General features: G+C 41.3%; 2 protein-coding genes across 6 annotated transcripts in view; both read left to right on the top strand.

Annotated features, from left to right (window-relative positions):
- PRDM10 (PR/SET domain 10) overlaps nucleotides 1-3022 on the top strand; it is a 103749-nt gene extending 100727 nt beyond the window's left edge. For all 3 annotated transcript variants that reach the window (XM_037505639.2, XM_037505638.2, XM_037505637.2), the window contains one exon: nucleotides 102-3022. In XM_037505639.2, coding sequence (XP_037361536.1) covers nucleotides 102-302 — 201 coding nt within the window. In that variant the 3' untranslated portion in view covers nucleotides 303-3022. The remainder of the gene's footprint in view (nucleotides 1-101) is intronic.
- A 1046-nt stretch (nucleotides 3023-4068) lies between these two features.
- The window catches only part of NFRKB (nuclear factor related to kappaB binding protein), a 36447-nt gene continuing 21390 nt past the window's right edge, over nucleotides 4069-19125 (top strand). Inside the window, exons 1-6 of one of the 3 annotated variants that reach the window (XM_037505632.2) lie at nucleotides 4069-4170; nucleotides 6447-6602; nucleotides 9428-9629; nucleotides 14961-15088; nucleotides 18177-18351; nucleotides 18887-19024. In XM_037505632.2, the coding sequence (XP_037361529.1) occupies nucleotides 6468-6602; nucleotides 9428-9629; nucleotides 14961-15088; nucleotides 18177-18351; nucleotides 18887-19024 (778 nt within the window). In that variant the 5' untranslated portion in view covers nucleotides 4069-4170; nucleotides 6447-6467. Of the gene's footprint in view, nucleotides 4171-4497; nucleotides 5065-6446; nucleotides 6603-9427; nucleotides 9630-14960; nucleotides 15089-18176; nucleotides 18352-18886; nucleotides 19025-19125 lie in introns of those variants that run through there. The other 2 variants (XM_037505634.2, XM_037505633.2) reach the window with 2 other exon arrangements.

The raw sequence follows: 19125 nt of genomic DNA, 5'->3' as shown, positions 1-19125 counted from the left end.
TATAACAATTCTTTGCATATTTCTTTTCGTTTTCTTCTCCTCCTCAGCCTGTTCCCCTTCTAGGTCTCAGATTTCTAAACATCTTTTTCTTCCTGCTCTAGGGTCATTATGTATTATCAGAAAGTCAATCAGAATTGGAGGAAAAGCAAACTTCTGCCCTCTCTGGGGGAGTCCAGGTTCAACCAACCACACACAGTGATTTGGATCCCCAGGCCACCAGCCAACAGCAGCCTACACAGTACATCATCACAACTACCACCAACGGGAACGGAAACAGTGAAGTGCATATCACTAAACCCTAACTTCGTCCCAGAGCTAGAATCAAGCAGTCACATCATGTCTCTTCTTACTCATGTCTGAAAGTTTCTGACACTTAGAACCCTTTTTAAAGATTTGTCATTCACTCAAGAGTTTGGAAACCAGTTTCAACACACATACAACAGGGCTTATTTTACCACGGTCATCTTCATCAAGTTGACACTTCAGACTCAGAAGTTTCTACCATGGGATGGAGATCTTTCAGAGGAAACTAGATTTCAAGATGGAGAGACTTTGTCTTGCTCTTGAGTTTTTGGTTTTTTTTTTTTTAAACACATTGATAAGCCTTACTTTTCCTTTGTGGAAATATTAAGTGGTGTATTGTGTTTGTACCAAAGGGGAGGAAAGGATGTGCCAAGTCCATGGCCACAGGACTTTTTAATTCCAAGCCCTAGCACCAAAGGAGAAGGGGCTTTTTATGGGTGTGTCTTAGGTCAGAACTACTTCATCTTGTGAAGTTTGTGTTTTCAATAATTTCACAAAGGGAGCCACTTGAATAAGAAAATAAAAATGATGAAAGAAAGGTTTGACAGTGATCTTAAGGAAAAAACTGTCATCTAAATTTTTCTTATCACTGATAAAAAATAAATTGTGCTTTTTTTTTTAAAGCCATTGTTGGGCTATTCATTGGTAGTGCTTTCCACAGATGTTGGCCCTCAGTGGAGTAGGCCAGAACCTCATGTTCTGTTAGAGCTTACTTTATCACTCCACAATGGTGGACTCCCTAAGAGCATTTCCCTGTCAGCAGAATTTAAACTCCTACATTAAATCTTTGCCTCCCATTCTCAGACTGTAGTTGTATGAAGGAGACATTGGAGGTATCTGTACCAAATTACTAAAGCAAATGTATGTTTTTACTTTTATATATATATAAAAGTAAAAGGCCCTGAAACCTTGTCCTGCCTTGTAGGATATATTTACCTTTCATCAGTAAAGGATGAATTCCTTGTTCTTACCAGATCTACTTTCAATTCTTGCTCACAGCATCCAGTGTATTTTAGTACTTTGAATGCTGTCTTAAAATGAACATTCTTTAAGGTTAGATGGAAAGGTGGCCCTCTGTTTCTTAATGCTTATAACTTTAAATGTATTGCGCTTCATCTGACCTTTTGGTAAGATGACCAAATTCACACTTAATTGAAAAATGAGAACATGGGGACCATTTGTAATACGTTTTAAGGGAATTATAAGGGATTCAAAAGAAATTCAATCTGTATGACTATTAAGCTGTTAGTTGGAAGAGGAAAAAAAATCTGCCTCAATGATAGTTTTTCTTACATGTGTTCCTGTTTGGGAGTCTTGTTAGCTATGAATTCAAGGGGGCAAATAGATCTCTTTTTACTGTACATTCCAATTATACACATAAAACATGGAAGAAATCAGTATGTATTTTAATAGTTTTTTGTGACATACTAACACATTTTTACACTATTGCGTTTATCATTCCAGAACAGAAAGACCTAACTTCAATTTTAATTGAAGTTAACTAATTTATTTTAATTTACATTTGTGGGTTAAAAACTGGTTCTATAAATCAAGAAGTCTAGTAACTTCTTTGTGGTAAAGGTACCTTTCTGAAAAGTAAACAATTCTGTTGAAATAACTTTACTAATATGTAGATTTTGCACTTTATTTTTGAGACCTCATTCATTTAGTTATCCCAGAAAATATGGGCACTAAAACTTAAGAAAGTTACTTGATGAATGGATTCTATATCTTTGGCAACAAAGAGGTAATGTTGATGTTTTCAATAGAAAATATTGACTCTGGGTCACAAAATAGAGACTCTGTGTCCCAAAGTCCCACAGTATAATGGCTGTAAATATCCTAGTGTCTGGTCAAGAAAGACTTGCTAGGTGAAGAACAGTAGACTTTCCCAAAGGTCTAGTTTAGTTTTTATACCTTAAAGCTGGCCCTGGTGGGGCCTTTTTAATTTGAACCAGCAAAGTACCTCCCCTCCCCTCAGGAATAACTTATTGATTAAAATAGAAAACTGTCACTGGATGGAATGTTCATTTCATGTCAGTTACTTCAAGTTTTAAAATACACGGAAGAAAACTTTGTGGAAGCACCTCTTTGTCTTTTTCCCACATAGGTTTGTCTTTTTTCCCTTTTTTTTTTTTTTGTCCTTATGAGGACTAAGTAAGGACTCTAAAACTAATTTGTTTCTTATCAACTAGTGATGCAGGTGGCTGTCAGGCAAAATAACAATGCTTGGAAATCTGCACATTCATTCCAAGGAAATAGGACTTGGAGTTGAAGAGATGGTAGAATGTAAGCCATCTGAAGACTGACTTTGGGGGAAAAAAAATGTGTGTAGCCAACACTTATATTGTGGCCTTTCTGAAAACACATCGTCACGGTAGATTTCAGTCAGCACAGTGTGACCATGTTGGAGTAGGTAACATAAAATTTTTACATTTTTATTGTTTGATTTGTACCCGTATAAATGAGACATTTCATCATGTAAAATTCCTGTTATTCTGGAAAAACCTGTTGTTTTGATCTTCTCGAATTGTTTTCTGACTTAGAATTACCCTTTCAAAAAACTTTTAAAGATATCTCGGGCTCAAAAGTACTCCCGAGAGACTAAAGCTGACCCACAGGTTGAAAATGTTGACCCTATCCTGTTATTTAAATGTGAACATTTATTGTACATTCAGTGAGTTATAGTGTTAATAGTCTTGTGCTACTCAGCAGGTGTAAAAATTAATAAATATTTTTTTTAATAAACATTTTCCTTGTTTGTGTGTATGTTACAAAAGCTCCTGAGTTCGTAAAATTTTTTTTTAATATTAGAATTTACAGTGTTTGTCCTCTTTACTTCACTACTGTCTGGTCAGAATCCTAAGGTAAGGGAATTTATGGATGAAACCCCTGACATGACGTCCCCCTGACATTTTATTTCAAGACTTATAATTCAAGAACACCCCCCCACCCCCAACCTCACCCCCTCTCCTGTCCCGCCCCAAAAGGCAAGTGGGCAGCCACAGGGGAGCAAAAATGGGTCATTGTTTCCCAAACCACTCTTCCAACAGGGAGGAATATTAGTTTGGTCCGACAGTTTCTCTTCAAATCGACCGAGAGAACTGATTCCACCTCGGGTAGGAGTAGTTGTGGAATAAGTAGTATTAAATTGTTCTTTTAAAAAATCCAGTAAGAAAACAGGGGCCTAGGTAATTAACAAGAGCCAAGTTGAATTTCATCTAAAATCTATTTCTTTTGTGTGTGTACTCTCTTGCCGGACGTCGAGGGTACCGGAGACGGGAGGAAGAAATAGGGACATGCCAGGGACACAGACTCTGTTCGCCTTCTCCCCACTTGAAACTCAAAAAACCGCGGCAGTCTCGACTGCAGAAAAGGGAATTATTATGTGCATAGCGCACGCAAAGGTTCAAAGTACAAAGGTAGTGGATACAAAGTGCTTAGCATCATGCTGCGCACACTTAGGCTTTCTGCAAACATTAGCGAGTGGAATTGCGTTTACTCCATCGTGGGCGCTGAAGCCTCAATTCGCAGCCGGGCGAAGACTACCGACGCCGTCTCAGCGCTGGCGAAGCTTCCACACCAGGTGAGACCAGCGAGACCGCAACCATTCCCCTAGGGCGGCCCCGCCCTCGGCCCCGCCCCCGGCCTGGCCCCGCCCCGGCCCCTCCCTGCCCCGCCCAGGCCCCGCCCCCTGGCCCAGGCCGGGCCCCAGCCCCGCCCCGCCCGCGCGCCCCCAGGCCCCGCCTCTTCCGCCGCCCGAGTCCGGAGCGTGCACGCACTGAGACGCCTGGCGGGAGCGAGCGCGTCTGGGAGCCCGCGGGCCGAGGAGCACAGCGGGTCTGGAGACCTGGGCCCGGGCCTCAGGTGAGCTTGGGTCGGGGCGGCGGAAGGCTCAGAGCGTGGCGGGGTAGCCCGAGGTGGCCGCGGCTGGTCTCTGAGGGGCTCTGCTTCTGTGGGCGTGGGACGGGGAAGCGGGCGTGGTGGGACCGGGCGGCCCGGGTGGGTGGGGGTTAGGGTTAGGCACGGTGTGGGGGAGGGGGCGGGGGCCTTGCGGTGCAGTTTGGGGGGGCAGCACCCGGGCTTTGGGCTGGGGGCGACATCGGCCGGGGAGGGGTTGCAGGGGCGACCGATTTGGACCCTGCGGCAGCTCCGGAAGGTGACAAGGGAGTAGCTTCTGCTTTGGGGAGGGTCTCAGGTGAGGCTAGTCCAGGTGCAGGGTGAAGACCTGTGGGGGAGGCCTTCCTCGCCTCACAAGAGGTGTAGGACGCCACCAGACTTCAGTTAGAAATCTTTGGCTTCCGGGGTTCCAGCCCTCTCCCAGTTGATTGCTTTTTGTATTTTGAGATCTTATTCAATGTAGTAGCAGGGCAAAGGTTGCCACTTGAATAGATTTAATTTAGCTGTATGTCCACCGTAAATTGGAGAAACTTGGGAGCTAGTTAGAAACAGGAGGTCCTCCTTTGCAGCTACCATCACCCTGTTCCTGTCAGTTCTGTTGAGAGCACTATATTCTTAAGCATCAGGTTGCTTCTAGATTTCCCTTCCCCCCACCCACCCATTTTAAAGTTAAAGGCAATTGTTCTGTGCTTTCTCACCTGCTTCAGTTATTTAGGTACCAGGAATGTTAAGGGTGTAATTTACCACGTGTTGAAAGTGACGAGGCAGAGGCACTTGGAGACCATGCAACTGCTTTGTGCAATATTAATCTTTTCTGCAGAATCTTTACATAGATCTGAAATTTCTTCTAGATAACTTAAGGTAATTTACTGAAAAGGTGCTTGTTTTAGCAGTAGTATTACAGGCCATTAGGACCTGCTCTTTATCGTTTTGAACATTTTGGAATGAGACGTTATTACATTGCCACATTGCATGACTACATTAAGTCATATAAACTGTCACCCATCTGGAGATTATTCAGTGCAGGTTTCCAGGATTGGAAGTAGCAGTAGAGAGGGCCTGGTTCAGCTCCCCTTTGTATTATGGATAAAGAAATATTATGCTAAGATCACCGAGATCAGAAGTTCAGTGTTTGGAGTAAGTCTTTTTTTTTCCTTGTGTTCCACACATCCTCCTTCCCGCCACCCACCCCCCCACCCCAACTTGGTAGGAACAGGAGATAGAAATGGATTTAGAGCCAGGGTTTGTAGACTAATTGAGTTCAAGTTCCCTGCGGTCCTGTTAGGTTCCTGGTCCTCAGTTTACCCCTGATTCCAATTATCAGTGTTATGAAATGCTCTCTAAAAATGTTTTAATATATGCTTTTCTGAAGGTGCCTAGTAGTGTTCAGTTATTTCAGAAAGGAGAAAAATAGCAGTATATTTACATGGCTATAAATAATAGCTGGACCAACTAAAAGCTGTTTGGCCACTGACTTTTATTGTTTAGCACCTGTGGAATTTATGTGTACTAATAAAGTCCTGTGAAGACACTCCCCTTCCATGATTTATTGATATATTGAAATGCATGTAGAGTGTTAACATATGCAGTTTGCAGTTAGGCCAATTTGAGTTTCAGTTCTACCCCTGAGGTTGGGCAAGTTATCTACTTTGTATCTTTGCAGAATAGATATAGTAATCCCATGTTGCAAGTTATAAGAGTTAAATGAGTTTTATGAAAGACCTAGCACTTAATATGGGCACTTATTAAATAACATTGTTAATTTCTCAGTTTACTAGTCTATAGGGATTTTCAGTAACTTTTCTGTTGTGAAAGAACAAAGAATTAACTAATAAACATTTGATATAAAATGTTTAAAACATTTTATCAAATGTTATAAAAACATTTGATAACTTGTTTTATAGTAGAGAAATTATTTAATCTGAGTCACATTTTGCTCATATATAGAACAAAGGTATAAAAAATGTTCTTTAGATTTGGGAGTTACTATAGAAGTATTTTGAGTAATGAGAGAAAACTGCTTCACAGGATGAAAAATTTGAAGTGAGAATGCAGCATGAAAAGGAGGGAGAAGAGCAGCTAAGCTATCATTTGGGTGTAAGAATAAGGTATTAGATTTGAGATTGAGTATTTTCTGAGCCAGAATATTTTTTCTGAAGGAGCAATAGTGAAAACCAATTGATTTTCTGCCTTTCTGATTTCTGCCTTTCTGTCTTGAGGTATCACTGTTTGTATTTGTCTAGATTACCTGTGGATCATAAACAATGGACTCCTTGGACCATATGCTGACAGATCCCCTGGAACTGGGTCCATGTGGAGATGGCCATGGTACACGTATTATGGAGGACTGCCTTCTGGGGGGCACCAGGGTTAGTTTGCCCGAGGATCTTCTAGAGGATGTAAGTAGTAATATCCCTGTTTTTTTCCTCAGTGTTAGCTTCCCGAAAGCTCCTGTCCTCAACCTTTTCCACATTCTATAGGTTTTCAGTCTTTTGTGTTCTATGCTTTTTCATTTTCTACTCTGCAGCCATAGTGATTGATGTCTCTGTTTTTTGAAGTGTAAAATCACTTACTATTCTGATTAGGAAAGTAATTGTAAGCTACATTTTGCATGCTTGCCAACCTAACTTGATACCCTGTAAGTCCTATTTTTAGCAAAACAATTTTTAGCAAATAAGAAATTTTGTATTTTCAGAAAATTGTGTTTATTTTAAAATGGTAGCTACCTATGTTGTGAATCCTGAGATAAAACCCACACATATTATCTCTTCAAAAAGTAGTCCTCTAGTCCAATAAATAGTTTGTGCCCTGGGATGTTGTATCAGCATGCTATTGACCACTTTCACAGGCAGACTGTATAATCATCATCATTATTAAAGGGGCTATTGTTTATTAAGTGCTTACTATATGTCAGGCACTGTGTATGTGAAAACATGTATTTACTTTGCCATATTTCAAGCATACAGACATGGTAGATAAAACTAAAACCACCATTTTGCTCTTATCTTATTCCTTTTCCCACTTGAGGCAATAGAGTGGGAGAAGTACTGAAGTTGATACATATTCTCTCTTCTTTTTTCTTTGCCTTGTTTTTCAAATAATTCTCTTTATGTCATTCATTTAGTCAGCCAAAACTTGTTTATCAAATACCTACTATATGCTAGATACTGAGATGCTGGGAGTAAACTGGGGTACAAAAATAAGTTTGCAGGAAATCTTGGATCCTGAGGTGCTTTGGTATGTGCAAGTAGAGATACCTGTTAGATAATTGCATTTCTGGATTGTCTTTTGGGTCGCATTCCATTTTCCTTAGGATAAAGTTAGAACAATTATTTAACATGTTTGCAGTACCTTACTCCTTTTTTACTGTCTACTCTTTGCTCTGTCCTTGTGCCAGCCAAACAATGCCTGAATTTTTAAAGTTTTTTCCCTAAGAAAAGCATATAAAATGTATGCATATATATAAAGTTTAAGCAGTAACAAATCACCCATGTTACTGCCACTTGGCTTAAGAAGTAGAATCCTACCAATACCATTCAAACCCACTGTGCTCCTCTTTCTCTCCTTTACCCCCACAGGCAACTCTACCCTTTCTTTTCTATTATTTTGTTTCTATGATTTTGCTCTGTAAATTTTAAACCTTCTTGGGCCTCCCTGGTGGCGCAAGAGGTTAAGCACCGCACTATGAAGCAATCCGCAGCCTCTGCAGCACAAGTTCGATCCCTGGCCGGCCAGGGAGCAACCCACATGGCGCAGAGACCTCTCCTGTCTCGCCCGCTGTTCCCCTCGGCAGTGTATTTCAGTCAGTCTGCCTGTTCTGTTCCCTACTCTGTCTCTGGTGAATCCTCTCACACCCCCTCATCTCTGGCCTGTACCCCAGCTCTTGTATGCATAAGTAAAATAAATCTTTATAAAAATTTTTTTAAAACCTGCCTACATCTTTTTTCCTTTACTATTTTATTTTTATTTTTTTAAATATATATTTATTTATACAAGCACTGGGTACAGTCAGAAGTGCAGGAGGGTGAGAGAATTCATCAGAGCAGGGAGCAGAACAGGCAGAAGGACTGAGGTACACTGCTGAGGGGTGCAGCGGGCGGCAGGAGAGGTCTGTGCGCCAATTGGGACCCTCGCCTGGTGGCCCAGGATTGAACCGGCGCTGCAGAGGCTGCAGGCAGCCTTGCAACCCAACGCTCAACCACTGCACCACTGGGGAGGCCCTCCCTTACTATTTTAAATGTCACTTCTGGTAGGTATCCTCTGCACCCTAAGTCTGAGATTTGTGCTTCTCTTTTGTGCTTGTAGGTGAAGTACTTTGTAACTGCTCATTTAATTATAACTTCTTACACCCTATTGTAATTGCTTGTTAACTGTTCCTGCCTCCAGTATTCAGTGTGAGTACTCAGCACATAGAAGATAGCCAGTGTATGATTGTTGAGTTGAAAACTCAACAGTCTGTCCTGCCGCTTCTCATTCACAGTAGGTGACCTCAACTCTTCAAGTTCTCTCCTCCCATTTTAACTTTTCTCTGCTACTCATTTTAAGTTACACTCAGATATCCACCATCACACTCCTGTTGGCGGAAATGGTTTCCAAATGGGATCCTCTACTGAGCTCATTTGCTTCTGGATCATTATTTTCTTTTTTTTCTTTCTTTTTTTTAAAAGATTTATTTATTTATTTATACAAGCACTGGGTGCAGTCAGAAGCGTGGGAGGGTGAGAGAATTCACCAGAGCCAGAGCGGGGAGCAGAGCAGTCAGAAGGACCGAAGTACACTGAGGGGAGCTGAGGGGAGCAGCTGGTGGCAGGAGAGGTCTGCGCGCCGTGTGGGACCCTCCTCCGGTGGCTGGGGAGCAGTCGGGGATTGAACCGGTGCTGCAGAGGCTGTGGGCAGCTTCGCAACCCAGCGCTCAACTGCTGCGTCACCGGGGAGGCCCTGGATCATTATTTTCTATTGGCTGTATGTTTATATGTTGTTTTTATGTAGTTTTCACTAATATTTGTTTTGAGAGTTATATGGAGAGAAATGGAATTTTACTTTAAAGAATTTAAAAACGTGAGTGGTGATATTAATTGCACAGCAGCGTGAATGTACTTACTGCTACTGAACTGTACACTTAAAAATAGATAAATTGTAAATTTTGTTGCACATTTTACCACTTACATGGAGTAAATTTGGTTTTTTCTTGTTTGTCTTTTTACTGCTTTCCTGATTCTCTTAGCCTGAAATATTCTTTGATGTAGTCAGCCTGTCAACGTGGCAAGAAGTATTGAGTGACTCTCAACGTGAACACCTCCAACAGTTTCTGCCTCACTTTCCTGAAGACATTATTGAGCAGCAGCATGAACTCATCCTAGCCTTGTTCAGTGGAGAGAACTTTCGATTTGGAAACCCTCTGCACATTGCTCAGAAGCTTTTCCGAGGTGTGTAGCTCAATATTCTTTTTTTTTTGAAAGGTAAAAATGGGAACACATTCTTCCTTGTGAATACTTCTTCATTTTATTCTGTTTGTTTTCATGTATAGTAGATACCGATTCAGTAGAGAGAGTGGGTTTGTGTAACACATTGCTGCCTGGGCCAGTCTTTTTTTTTTTTTTTTTTTAGTTTTTATACCTCATGTAGAAACTATGTAAGTCATAAGTGTATTGCTTAGAGATTTATTATAATATGACTTTGTAACCACCACACAGATCAAGAAATAAAACATTACCAGCGTTCTAGAGCTGCCCTATATGACTGGTCTCCAAATTTTTAAAGACAGCTTGCTTGCCATTTGCGCTGTCATATGTATGTTAGAGAGAGAGAGTGTGTGTGTGTGTGTGTGTGTGTGTGTGTGTCACACACAGTTTTATTATTTCTGTAGAAAGCATGGCACTTTGCTGCCAAGCACTTCAGCATATAGGTGTATCTGCAAGGACTCTCCCATGCAGTTGCATTCCCAATATCACAGCCAAGATATCTCATATTGTGCAGATAATATCATGGACTGTTCATGTTCATGCTTCTTCACTTGTTCCCAAAGTGTTCTTTGTATTTGTAAATTTTATTTTATTTTTTTAAAGATTTATTTATTTTATGCATACAAGAACTGGGGTACAGGCCAGAGTTGTGGGGGGTGAGAGGATTTACCGGAGACAGAGTGGGGAACAGAACAGGCAGATCGACTGAAATATGCTGCTGAGGGGAGCAGCAGGCGAGTCAGGCGAGGTCTGCTGCGCCATGTGGGTTGCTCCCTGGCCTGGGATCGAACTTGTGCTGCAGTGGCTGCGGAGAGCTTCATAGGTTGCATCTTAATCCCTTGCGCCACCAGGAAGGCCCTATAGTTGTAAATTTTAAATTGAGGATCCATTCAAGGCTCATGTACTGTGTTTGGATCTCATGTATCTTTGATTCCTGGTTCTAGCACAGTCTGCCTTTTATTTTTTAACTTGTCTTTCAAAACATTGACCTTTTTAAAGAGCCCAAGATACTTGCAGCTACCATGTTGTTCATATTAACAAAAGTCAAGACGATGCTTAGTCCTTTTGGGAACTCCTGCCAAAGCAAAGTCACCTTAGTAGGAGAATTGGGGAATTCTGCTTTTTGGGGAATTGTCATCTTATTCCCTCATAGATTAGATATGGGTTCAACATTTTTGTTAATAACACTACATGGGAGATGTTAGTTCTCGCTGTCACTTTAGGAAGCACGTGGTATCACTTTTTGCACTGTTGGTGGTGATGTGTTTGATCACTTGATTCTGTGTTGTTTGCCAAGTCCTCTTGATGTAAGGACATCATGTTTCTTTGTAATTGTGCATCACTCTGTAGCTTACTACTTTGGGACCAAGTAATAATCTTATTTGTTTTACTCCTTGGCTTTTGCATCCACTGATGACCCTTTCTTGAGCTACTGCATTGGGGATTTCAAAATGGCTCTGGGCCATACTTAAGTCACAGTCCCTTTCTGTACTATGGAGAGGTGCAGAGAAGCCTCTTTTTCTCCTGCTTTCTAAGGTGACTTTGCTTTGGCAGGAGTTCCCAGAAGGACACAGCATCTTCTTAACTTTTGTTGACTTGGACAACGTGATAGCTGCAAAGGACTGGAGGGGAACAGTCCTACCATTTCAAACCTCTGATTATCTTACGGGTTTAAAATTGGCATTCCCTCCTTTATTGGGTTATTAGTTTAAAGAGGAATTATCAGTGTGGTTGGCAACGACCTGACACTGAAGCCAGGTTCCTCAGGTAGTAGTAAACTGATAGGGCCTGGTTGGCTTTGGAGGGTTTATGTCAGGGCCCTTATGTAAGGCTGCCCAAGGAGCTGGCATGTTTTTCCCCAAACAACATGATGGTCTGGAATGTCAAGGCAGGAATTTCAAGGCAGGAATTTCTGCATATTTTACTCTGCATATTTCAGTCCTAGTGTTGCTGATGACAATTACACGGTCATGGTTGTTATGGTTATCAGTCTCAACTGAGCTATCATTTTGGTATTATTTTACCTTTGGTTCTCTTTCCTGATTTCTGTTTTAAATATTCACCTTTTCCTTAAGTTCCAAATGCTTATCAAACTCCATCAGCTTTCCACCTCCACCCCAGCTTACTATATTCATTTCCATTCTGACCTACTTTGCTTGTCTCAGAGGAAGGATTTTTTTCTTCTGTTTAAGATTAACCTCTGCTCTTGATCCTTTCATCTTTTGCCTCCTCTGGGACCTTGTTTCCTCAGTTAACAGTTCTCTGTATCCTGTGTATTCACTCTACTTGGGTACCTATTCTCATTCTTTTTTAGCCTATAGATGTGATCAGCATTCTCATACTTACAAAAAAAGTCCTTGACCATCTGTCCCTTTCATTATCTTACTATTTTAATTTCTCTCCACACTTCTTGACAGGCCCTCATAGTAATCTCTTCCAGTTAGTCTGTCCCTGTCCCCTTGTGGTTATTCCTTATTATCTCTTGGAGACTACTTTAGCTAACATCATTGATGACCTCTTTTATTTTCCTTCAACTTTTTAAATTATAAATTTCAAGCCTACAGGAAAGTTACAGTTTGTAATAAACATCCATATACTCTTCACCATGTTTACCTACTGTTAACATTTTACCTGTTTACTCTCACCCCTATTTTTTTTATTTTATATATTTTTTACATCATTTTTCATTTTTGCACAATGTATGCATTTTCATCTTGGTTATAGTCCCCATACAATTCCCACCACCCTTGTTTTGATGCTTACTCCCTTACTCCCCCCCCCGCCCTCTAATGTGTCTGATTTATAGTTGCTTGTTGATTTTGATTTTTACTTTATTATAATTAGTCTTGTTCTTGGTCCCTTATTTGGGTTTTCTAAATTCCTGCTATGAGTGAGACCATCTGGTATTTTTCCTTTTCTTTCTGGCTTATTTCACTGAGCATGATCCCTTCCAGCTCCATACATGTTGCTGAAAATTGCATGAGTTTATCCTTTTTGATTGCTGAGTAATATTCCATGGTGTATATGTACCACATCTTCCTGATCCAGTCATCTACTTTTGGGCATTTGGGTTGTTTCCAAAGCTTAGCTATTGTAAATTGTGCTGCTATAAACCTAGGGGTGCAGGTGCTCTTTGGAATTAATGTTTCTGTGTCCTTTGGGTAAATACCTAGGAGTGTAATTGCTGGATCATATGGAAGCCCTATCTTTAGCAGATTGAGGAATCTCCACACAGCTTTCTATAGTTTACCACTATTTTTTTAATTGTTAACTTATTATTATTATTGCTGATCTATATGCGAGTATTTTATCATTCCTGAATTTTTCAGTATTAATCCCTGAAGACTAAATATACTTCCATGAAGACTAAATATACTTCCACATAACCACCAATGATCAAATTCAGAAATACAGAAAACGCATTTTCTATAAATTCTGCATTTAAATATAAAATTTAACATTGGCATACTGCAGTCTAATATGTACAGTCTATATTTGTATCCCATCAGTTGTTCCAGTCAGCATTTGTTTCCTGCTCCATGTCTTTTCAGTGAACATGTAATTTCTAAACCAGCAGATGCTTTTTTGTTCTTTTCCTGATTTGTCTGCACCATTTGCTGCCATGATTACCTCTTCTCTTGACATTTTCCTTCCTTTGCCTGGATTTTTTCATGTCTTTTACAGCTTGCCTCTAGCCCCACTTTCTTTCCTAATTCCTATTCCATTCATTGTTCTAAGTTACTCTTGTTTTAGTTTTTTTTTTCTTTCTTTCCTTTATGTTTTCCTGGTTTCACTCACTGTTTTTTCATCCATAACTCTTACTTGGGCTTCTTCAGCAGCCATCTCCACTCAGCTACCAGTGAGCTTCTTAAAACTTTACTTCTCAGATATTTACCAACTGCTTTTTTAGGGAATGAAATTCATAGCTATAACGTACTATGTGACCTACCTTGTACTCAACTTTGTCTGGTACTATTTTCTCCTTTTTCACTGCTGTCTAGACCAACACAGGCCAATAGAAATATTATATGAGCTCCATGTTCCATTTTAGATTTTCCAGTAGCCATAATAAAAGGAGTTAAATTAATCTTAATGTATTTTCTTTAGCTCAGTATACCCAAATTATTAATTTAATGAAGGTGAAACATTAAGTGGCTGTCAGAAAGTGAGGGAAACTAAAGACTCAGGAATGAAACATCAAAGAAGTGCAGAGGCAAAGAAGTAGACTGTTAATCCAAATAATGTCAGACAGTTGTACTAAACTCTTGGCTTTTTTTCTTGAAGGTTAAATTTCCTGTTTTCCACATACAGGTACCATAACATGGTGGTTCAGTGCTTGGACTCTGGAGCTGAAATGAACTATCTGGGTTAAAACCTGGTTTCCCCCCCAAAAAAACAAAAAAAAACTGGTTTCCCCTTTTTTAGCTATGTGTTACATTGAGCAAGTCATTTACCTTTGCTGTGCTTCAACTTCTTCACCTATAAAATGAGGCTATAGTAGTACCTCTTTTTTTTTTTTAAGATTTATTTTTATTTATGCATATAAGAACTATGGTGTAGGGCCTCCCCAGTGGCGCAGCGGTTGAGCGCTGGGTTGCGAACCTGCCCGCAGCCTCTGAAGCGCCGGTTTGATCCCCGGCCCCGGGCGAGGGTCCCACATGGCACACGGACCTCGCCTGCCACGCCCACTGCTTCCCTTAGCAGTGTACTTCAGTCTGCCTGCTCTGCTCCCTGCTCTGGCTCTGGCGAATTCTCTCACCCTCCCGCGCTTCTGACTGTACCCAGTGCTTGTATAAATAAATAAAATAAATCTTAAAAAAAAACAAAAACAAAAACAAAACTACAGTGTAGGCCAGAGGTGCAGTTGCTAAGAGGATTCACCAAATACAGGGTGGGAAGCAGAACAGGTGCATCTACTGAAATACACTAAGGGGAACAGCTAAGGGGAGCAGCAGGCGAGACAAGAGAGGTCTGCTGCACCATGTGGGTAGCTCCCTGGCCGGGGATCGAACTCATGCTGCAGTAGCTGCCAATAGCTTCATAGTGCTGAGACTTAACCTCTCTCTGTCTCTCTTGAGATTTGTTTCTTAATTTAACTCTTCTTTTCAGTTGGTTTACTTATAGTGAAACACTGTCAATGCGATTGTTTTCTGTCTCCCACTGGACTTGTAGATACCACATAGATGATTTTTCCCCCTATGTGTATTCCTGTTTAGTACCCACTTTACCACATTTTAAGCACACATAAAATACTGTTGACTGATGTATATGTAATTGTGCCTCTGTTCTTTTAAGATGGACATTTTAACCCTGAGGTGGTCAAGTACCGGCAGTTGTGCTTCAAGTCACAGTACAAGCGATATCTCAACTCTCAGCAGCAGTATTTCCATCGGCTGCTGAAGCAGATCCTTGCTTCCCGGAGCGTAAGTAATGCTGGAATGGATGTAAAATGAGTGCAGTGATCACACCAATTTCATGACTTCAAGAAGTGGTTCAGGCATTTCTGCCTGCCAATAATTGGCACTTACTTTGGATCTGTTACTTGTTGTCATAACTCATCCACACAGGGCTAGGACAGGACATTTGGGACTACTGTCATTTTGATTGCTTCATTTATTTTGACTTTGATTTTAAGCTGAGGCATTATTTATTCTATTTCGTTTTGTTTTGCATAGGAGAATTGGGGTGTAGGCCAGAGGTGTGGGTGGTGGGGGGCGTGAGAGGATTCACCAGAGACAAAGTGGGGAGCAGAATAGGCAGATGTACTGAAATACATTGCTAAGGGGAGCAGCAGGCGAGACAGGAGAGGTCTGTTGTACCATGTGGGTCACTTCCTTAGCTGGGGATCAAACTCAGGCCTTAGCAGTGATAGTGCTGAGATATAACCCCTGGGCCACCAGGGAGGGTCTGAGGCATTTTTTTAAGGAGGAAGGTCGTCATATATAGTGTGTAAAAATCAAATGGATTTAAACTAAAAAGAAAGTGGTTCAGATATAAAATAGAAAATACTAAGAAAATCACAATACCTAATATTTTTTTAAACTTTTCTTACATTGTTCACTTTTGTACAATATTTGATTTCTCCCTCCAAGTGTATTTCCCACCACCACCTCACCCGTGAACATCACCATAGTCCCTTGTGCTCTTCCCTCTCCTGTTTTGACTCTTCTCCCTCCCTCTCCCTTGCTATATGCCTCAGATCTATAGTTTGCCTGCAAGTTTTGTCTTTTTTTTTTTTTGCTCCTTTGTTCTGTTTCCCTATATTCCACCTATTAGTGAAACCATCCAGTATTTTTCTTTTTCCTTCTGACTTATTTCACTGACATTAACCCCTTCCAGCTCCATCCATGTTGCTGTGAATGGCATGAGTTTATCTTTTTTGATTGCTGAGTAGTATTCCATTGTGTATATATACCACATCTTCTTGATCTAGTGATCTGTTTTTGGGCATTTAGGTTGTTTCCATATCTTAGCTTTTGTGAATAGTACTGCAAAACATAGGAGTGCAGGTTTCCTTTAGAATTAATGGTTTTTCATCAATTCCAAGGAACACCTGCACCTCTATGTTTATAGCAGCACTGTTTACAATAACTAAGCTTTGGAAACAGCCCAAATGCCCAAAAATAGATGACTGGATCAAGAAGATGTGGTACATATACACCATGGAATATTACTCAGGATTCAAAAAAGATAAGCACATGCAATTTGCAGCAACATGGATGGCGCTGGAAGGGATCATGCTCAGTGAAATAAGCCAGAAAGAAAAAGAAAAATACCAGATGGTCTCACTCATAGCAGGAATCTAGAAAACTTAAATAAGGGACCAGGAAAATGAGTAACTATAAGAAAGTGAAAATCAAAATCAACAAAAAACTATGAACTAGAGACACTTTTTGGGGGGGGGGGGTGGGAGGGGAGGGATTGGGGTCAGAATGGGGGGGTTGCAATTGTATGGGGAATATAAAAATAAAATTTATTATTTAAAAAAAAAAGAATTAATGGTTTTTGTGTTCTTTGGGTACATTTCTAGGAGTGGAATTGCTGTGTATATGATAGATTCATTTTTAGTAGTTGAGGAGCCTCCATACAGCTTTCCATAATGGTTAGACCAGTTTTCATTCCCACCAGCACACACTACCGAATTAAATCATGATAAAATCAAGCTATACTATTCTTTCCATAGCGGTTTGTCTTGAAGTTTATTGAATATATTACTCCATTCTCTTCTTCTTTTTTTTTTTTTTTTAAAGATTTATTTTTATTTATTTATACAAGCACTGGGCACAGTCAGAAGCGCGGGAGGGTGAGCGAATTCACCAGAGCCAGAGCGGGGAGCAGAGCAGGCAGAAGGACTGAAGTACACTGCTGAGGGGAGCAGCGGGCGGCAGGAGAGGTCTGCGCGCCATGTGGGACCCTCCTCCTCCGGTGGCCGGGGAGCAGCCTGGAATTGAACCGGCGCTGCAGAGGCTGCGGGCAGCTTCGCAACCCGGCGCTCAACCGCTGCGCCACCGGGGAGGCCCAATTCCATTCTCTTCTTGCCCGTAGTGTTTCTTCGGAGAAGTCTGAAGTTAACCTGATTGATTTTCCCTTGTATGTTATCTGTTTCTTCCCCCTTGCCAGTTTCATTATTTTTTCTTTGTCTTGGACTCTTGCAAGCTTTACTATTATGTGTCTTGCTGTAGTTTTCTTTTCAGTGTGGTAATTGGGTGTTCTTTTTGCTTCTTATATGACAAACTGCAGGGGAGAAGGAGGGAGAGGGATCAGAAGGAGGGAGGGAGGCGCACAGGGGACTGAGGTCATGGTGCATGGGTGCACTGGTGAAGGAAACTCTATGGGCACTACACCGGTGGGGGGGGGCGAAGCAAATATTGTTTAAAAATGAACAATGATGTAAAAAATTTTAAAGATTAATATAAAAATAAACAAAACACCTAATTCTTTTTCAAAAGTGAAAAATCAAGCTATACGATTCCAATTTTAGGATTTCAGAGATGTTAAAACATAAAAGATATAACTCTTAAAATATATGAAACATAGTAGCTTCAGGCTTTTTTAAGATAAACAGATCATGGGTTAGCAAGAACTGAGTTGCTTTGAAATTAATGTGAGAGTAAGGCCAACATGCCCTGATATACATGTAAGTGCACCAAGCTCAGTGGCCCAGGGTGTGGACCAACCTGGTAATTCTTTGAGGCTGTTTGACTCTAAGTGGTTTTTTTAAACCTTGGTATGGAAATATTTGGTGTCTAGTATTAGAAGTATTCATTCTCAGTGGAGTAGTTCAGCTCTGAGATTTGCGATTTTTTTTTTTGCAATATTATATTTTGCAATATAATACTATAGGTGCTTTTTAATTGGACATACTCATTTTTATGTGCCTCTTTCTTTGTGATCTGGATGGAGCCAATTGAGCTTGGTAAACAGTGAAGAGAGAAGACAATGTGGACTTAAGAGACTGTACCAGAACAAGCCTTGCATGATAATGTCTACTCCAGTCTCATCTCTTCCTAGGACCTCCTGGAGATGGCCCGACGGAGCGGCCCAGCCCTTTCTTTCCGGCAGAAGCGCCCTTCACCATCTCGCACTCCTGAGGAGCGGGAGTGGCGAACCCAGCAGCGTTACTTGAAGGTCTTGAGGGAAGTGAAGGAGGAGTGTGGTGACACAGCTCTGTCATCTGATGAGGAGGGTGAGTGTCTTTGGGCATTTGGGTTAGCTGGGGTGTCATATTTACACCAACACCTTGTTTGGTTGGAGCCAGTGGTAGTCATTTGGTCCCCAGCAGGGAAACCATTTCAGTTGTCTGTCTTGGGGGTGGATAGTGGGACTCAGAACCCCTTGGTATTTGGGCACTGAGACCTGCTAGGTGGGGTGTGACTACATATATACCTTTTTTACCCTTGATACTTAAGCAGCATTTGAGTATAGATGAATCCCTGCATGGCAGGGCTCTCCACAGTAGGCCTGGTCCTATTGTGCCACTTGAGAGAACTGCTTTTCCCCTTACAGGAGAGTAGTAGTGACTGTTGGCCTGCTGCAATGCGACCCCATCACTCTGTTGAAGTCTCTCTTCCTGGAAGAGCCGTTTAAATCACCTAAGTGTGCTCCAGTTCGTCTGGGGAAGGGTCAGAAAGGAATGGTGGAACCCTGGCCTCCATGTTGTTGGCTTAGCCTTGTTGAACCCAAATGGCCACTTACCCAATCTCCCCTATTGGAGTCCACAGCCACGTTGGATTTACAAGAAAAATTTTCTTTTGAAGATCTCAGCTCATGGCTTCCGAGCTCTCCAGCGCGTTCTCCTAGTCCTGCGGTGCCCCTGAGGGTGGTGCCCACGCTTTCAACCATGGATATGAAAACTGCAGGTGAGAACTTCACTGATGCTTTCACCATATTGGGAAATCAGGATGTAGACCTATGAATTCCCTTAGACAGAGGCGGGTACTGGTTTCTTATCTGCAAGAAA

Source organism: Talpa occidentalis, unplaced genomic scaffold (assembly GCF_014898055.3).
Source record: "Talpa occidentalis isolate TD23 unplaced genomic scaffold, MPIMG_talOcc4v2.1 talOcc4.12, whole genome shotgun sequence".
NCBI classification, from domain to species: Eukaryota; Metazoa; Chordata; class Mammalia; order Eulipotyphla; family Talpidae; genus Talpa; species Talpa occidentalis.
The sequence above is the reverse complement of the archived record's forward strand: the minus strand, read 5'-3'. Positions and strand labels throughout refer to the sequence as shown.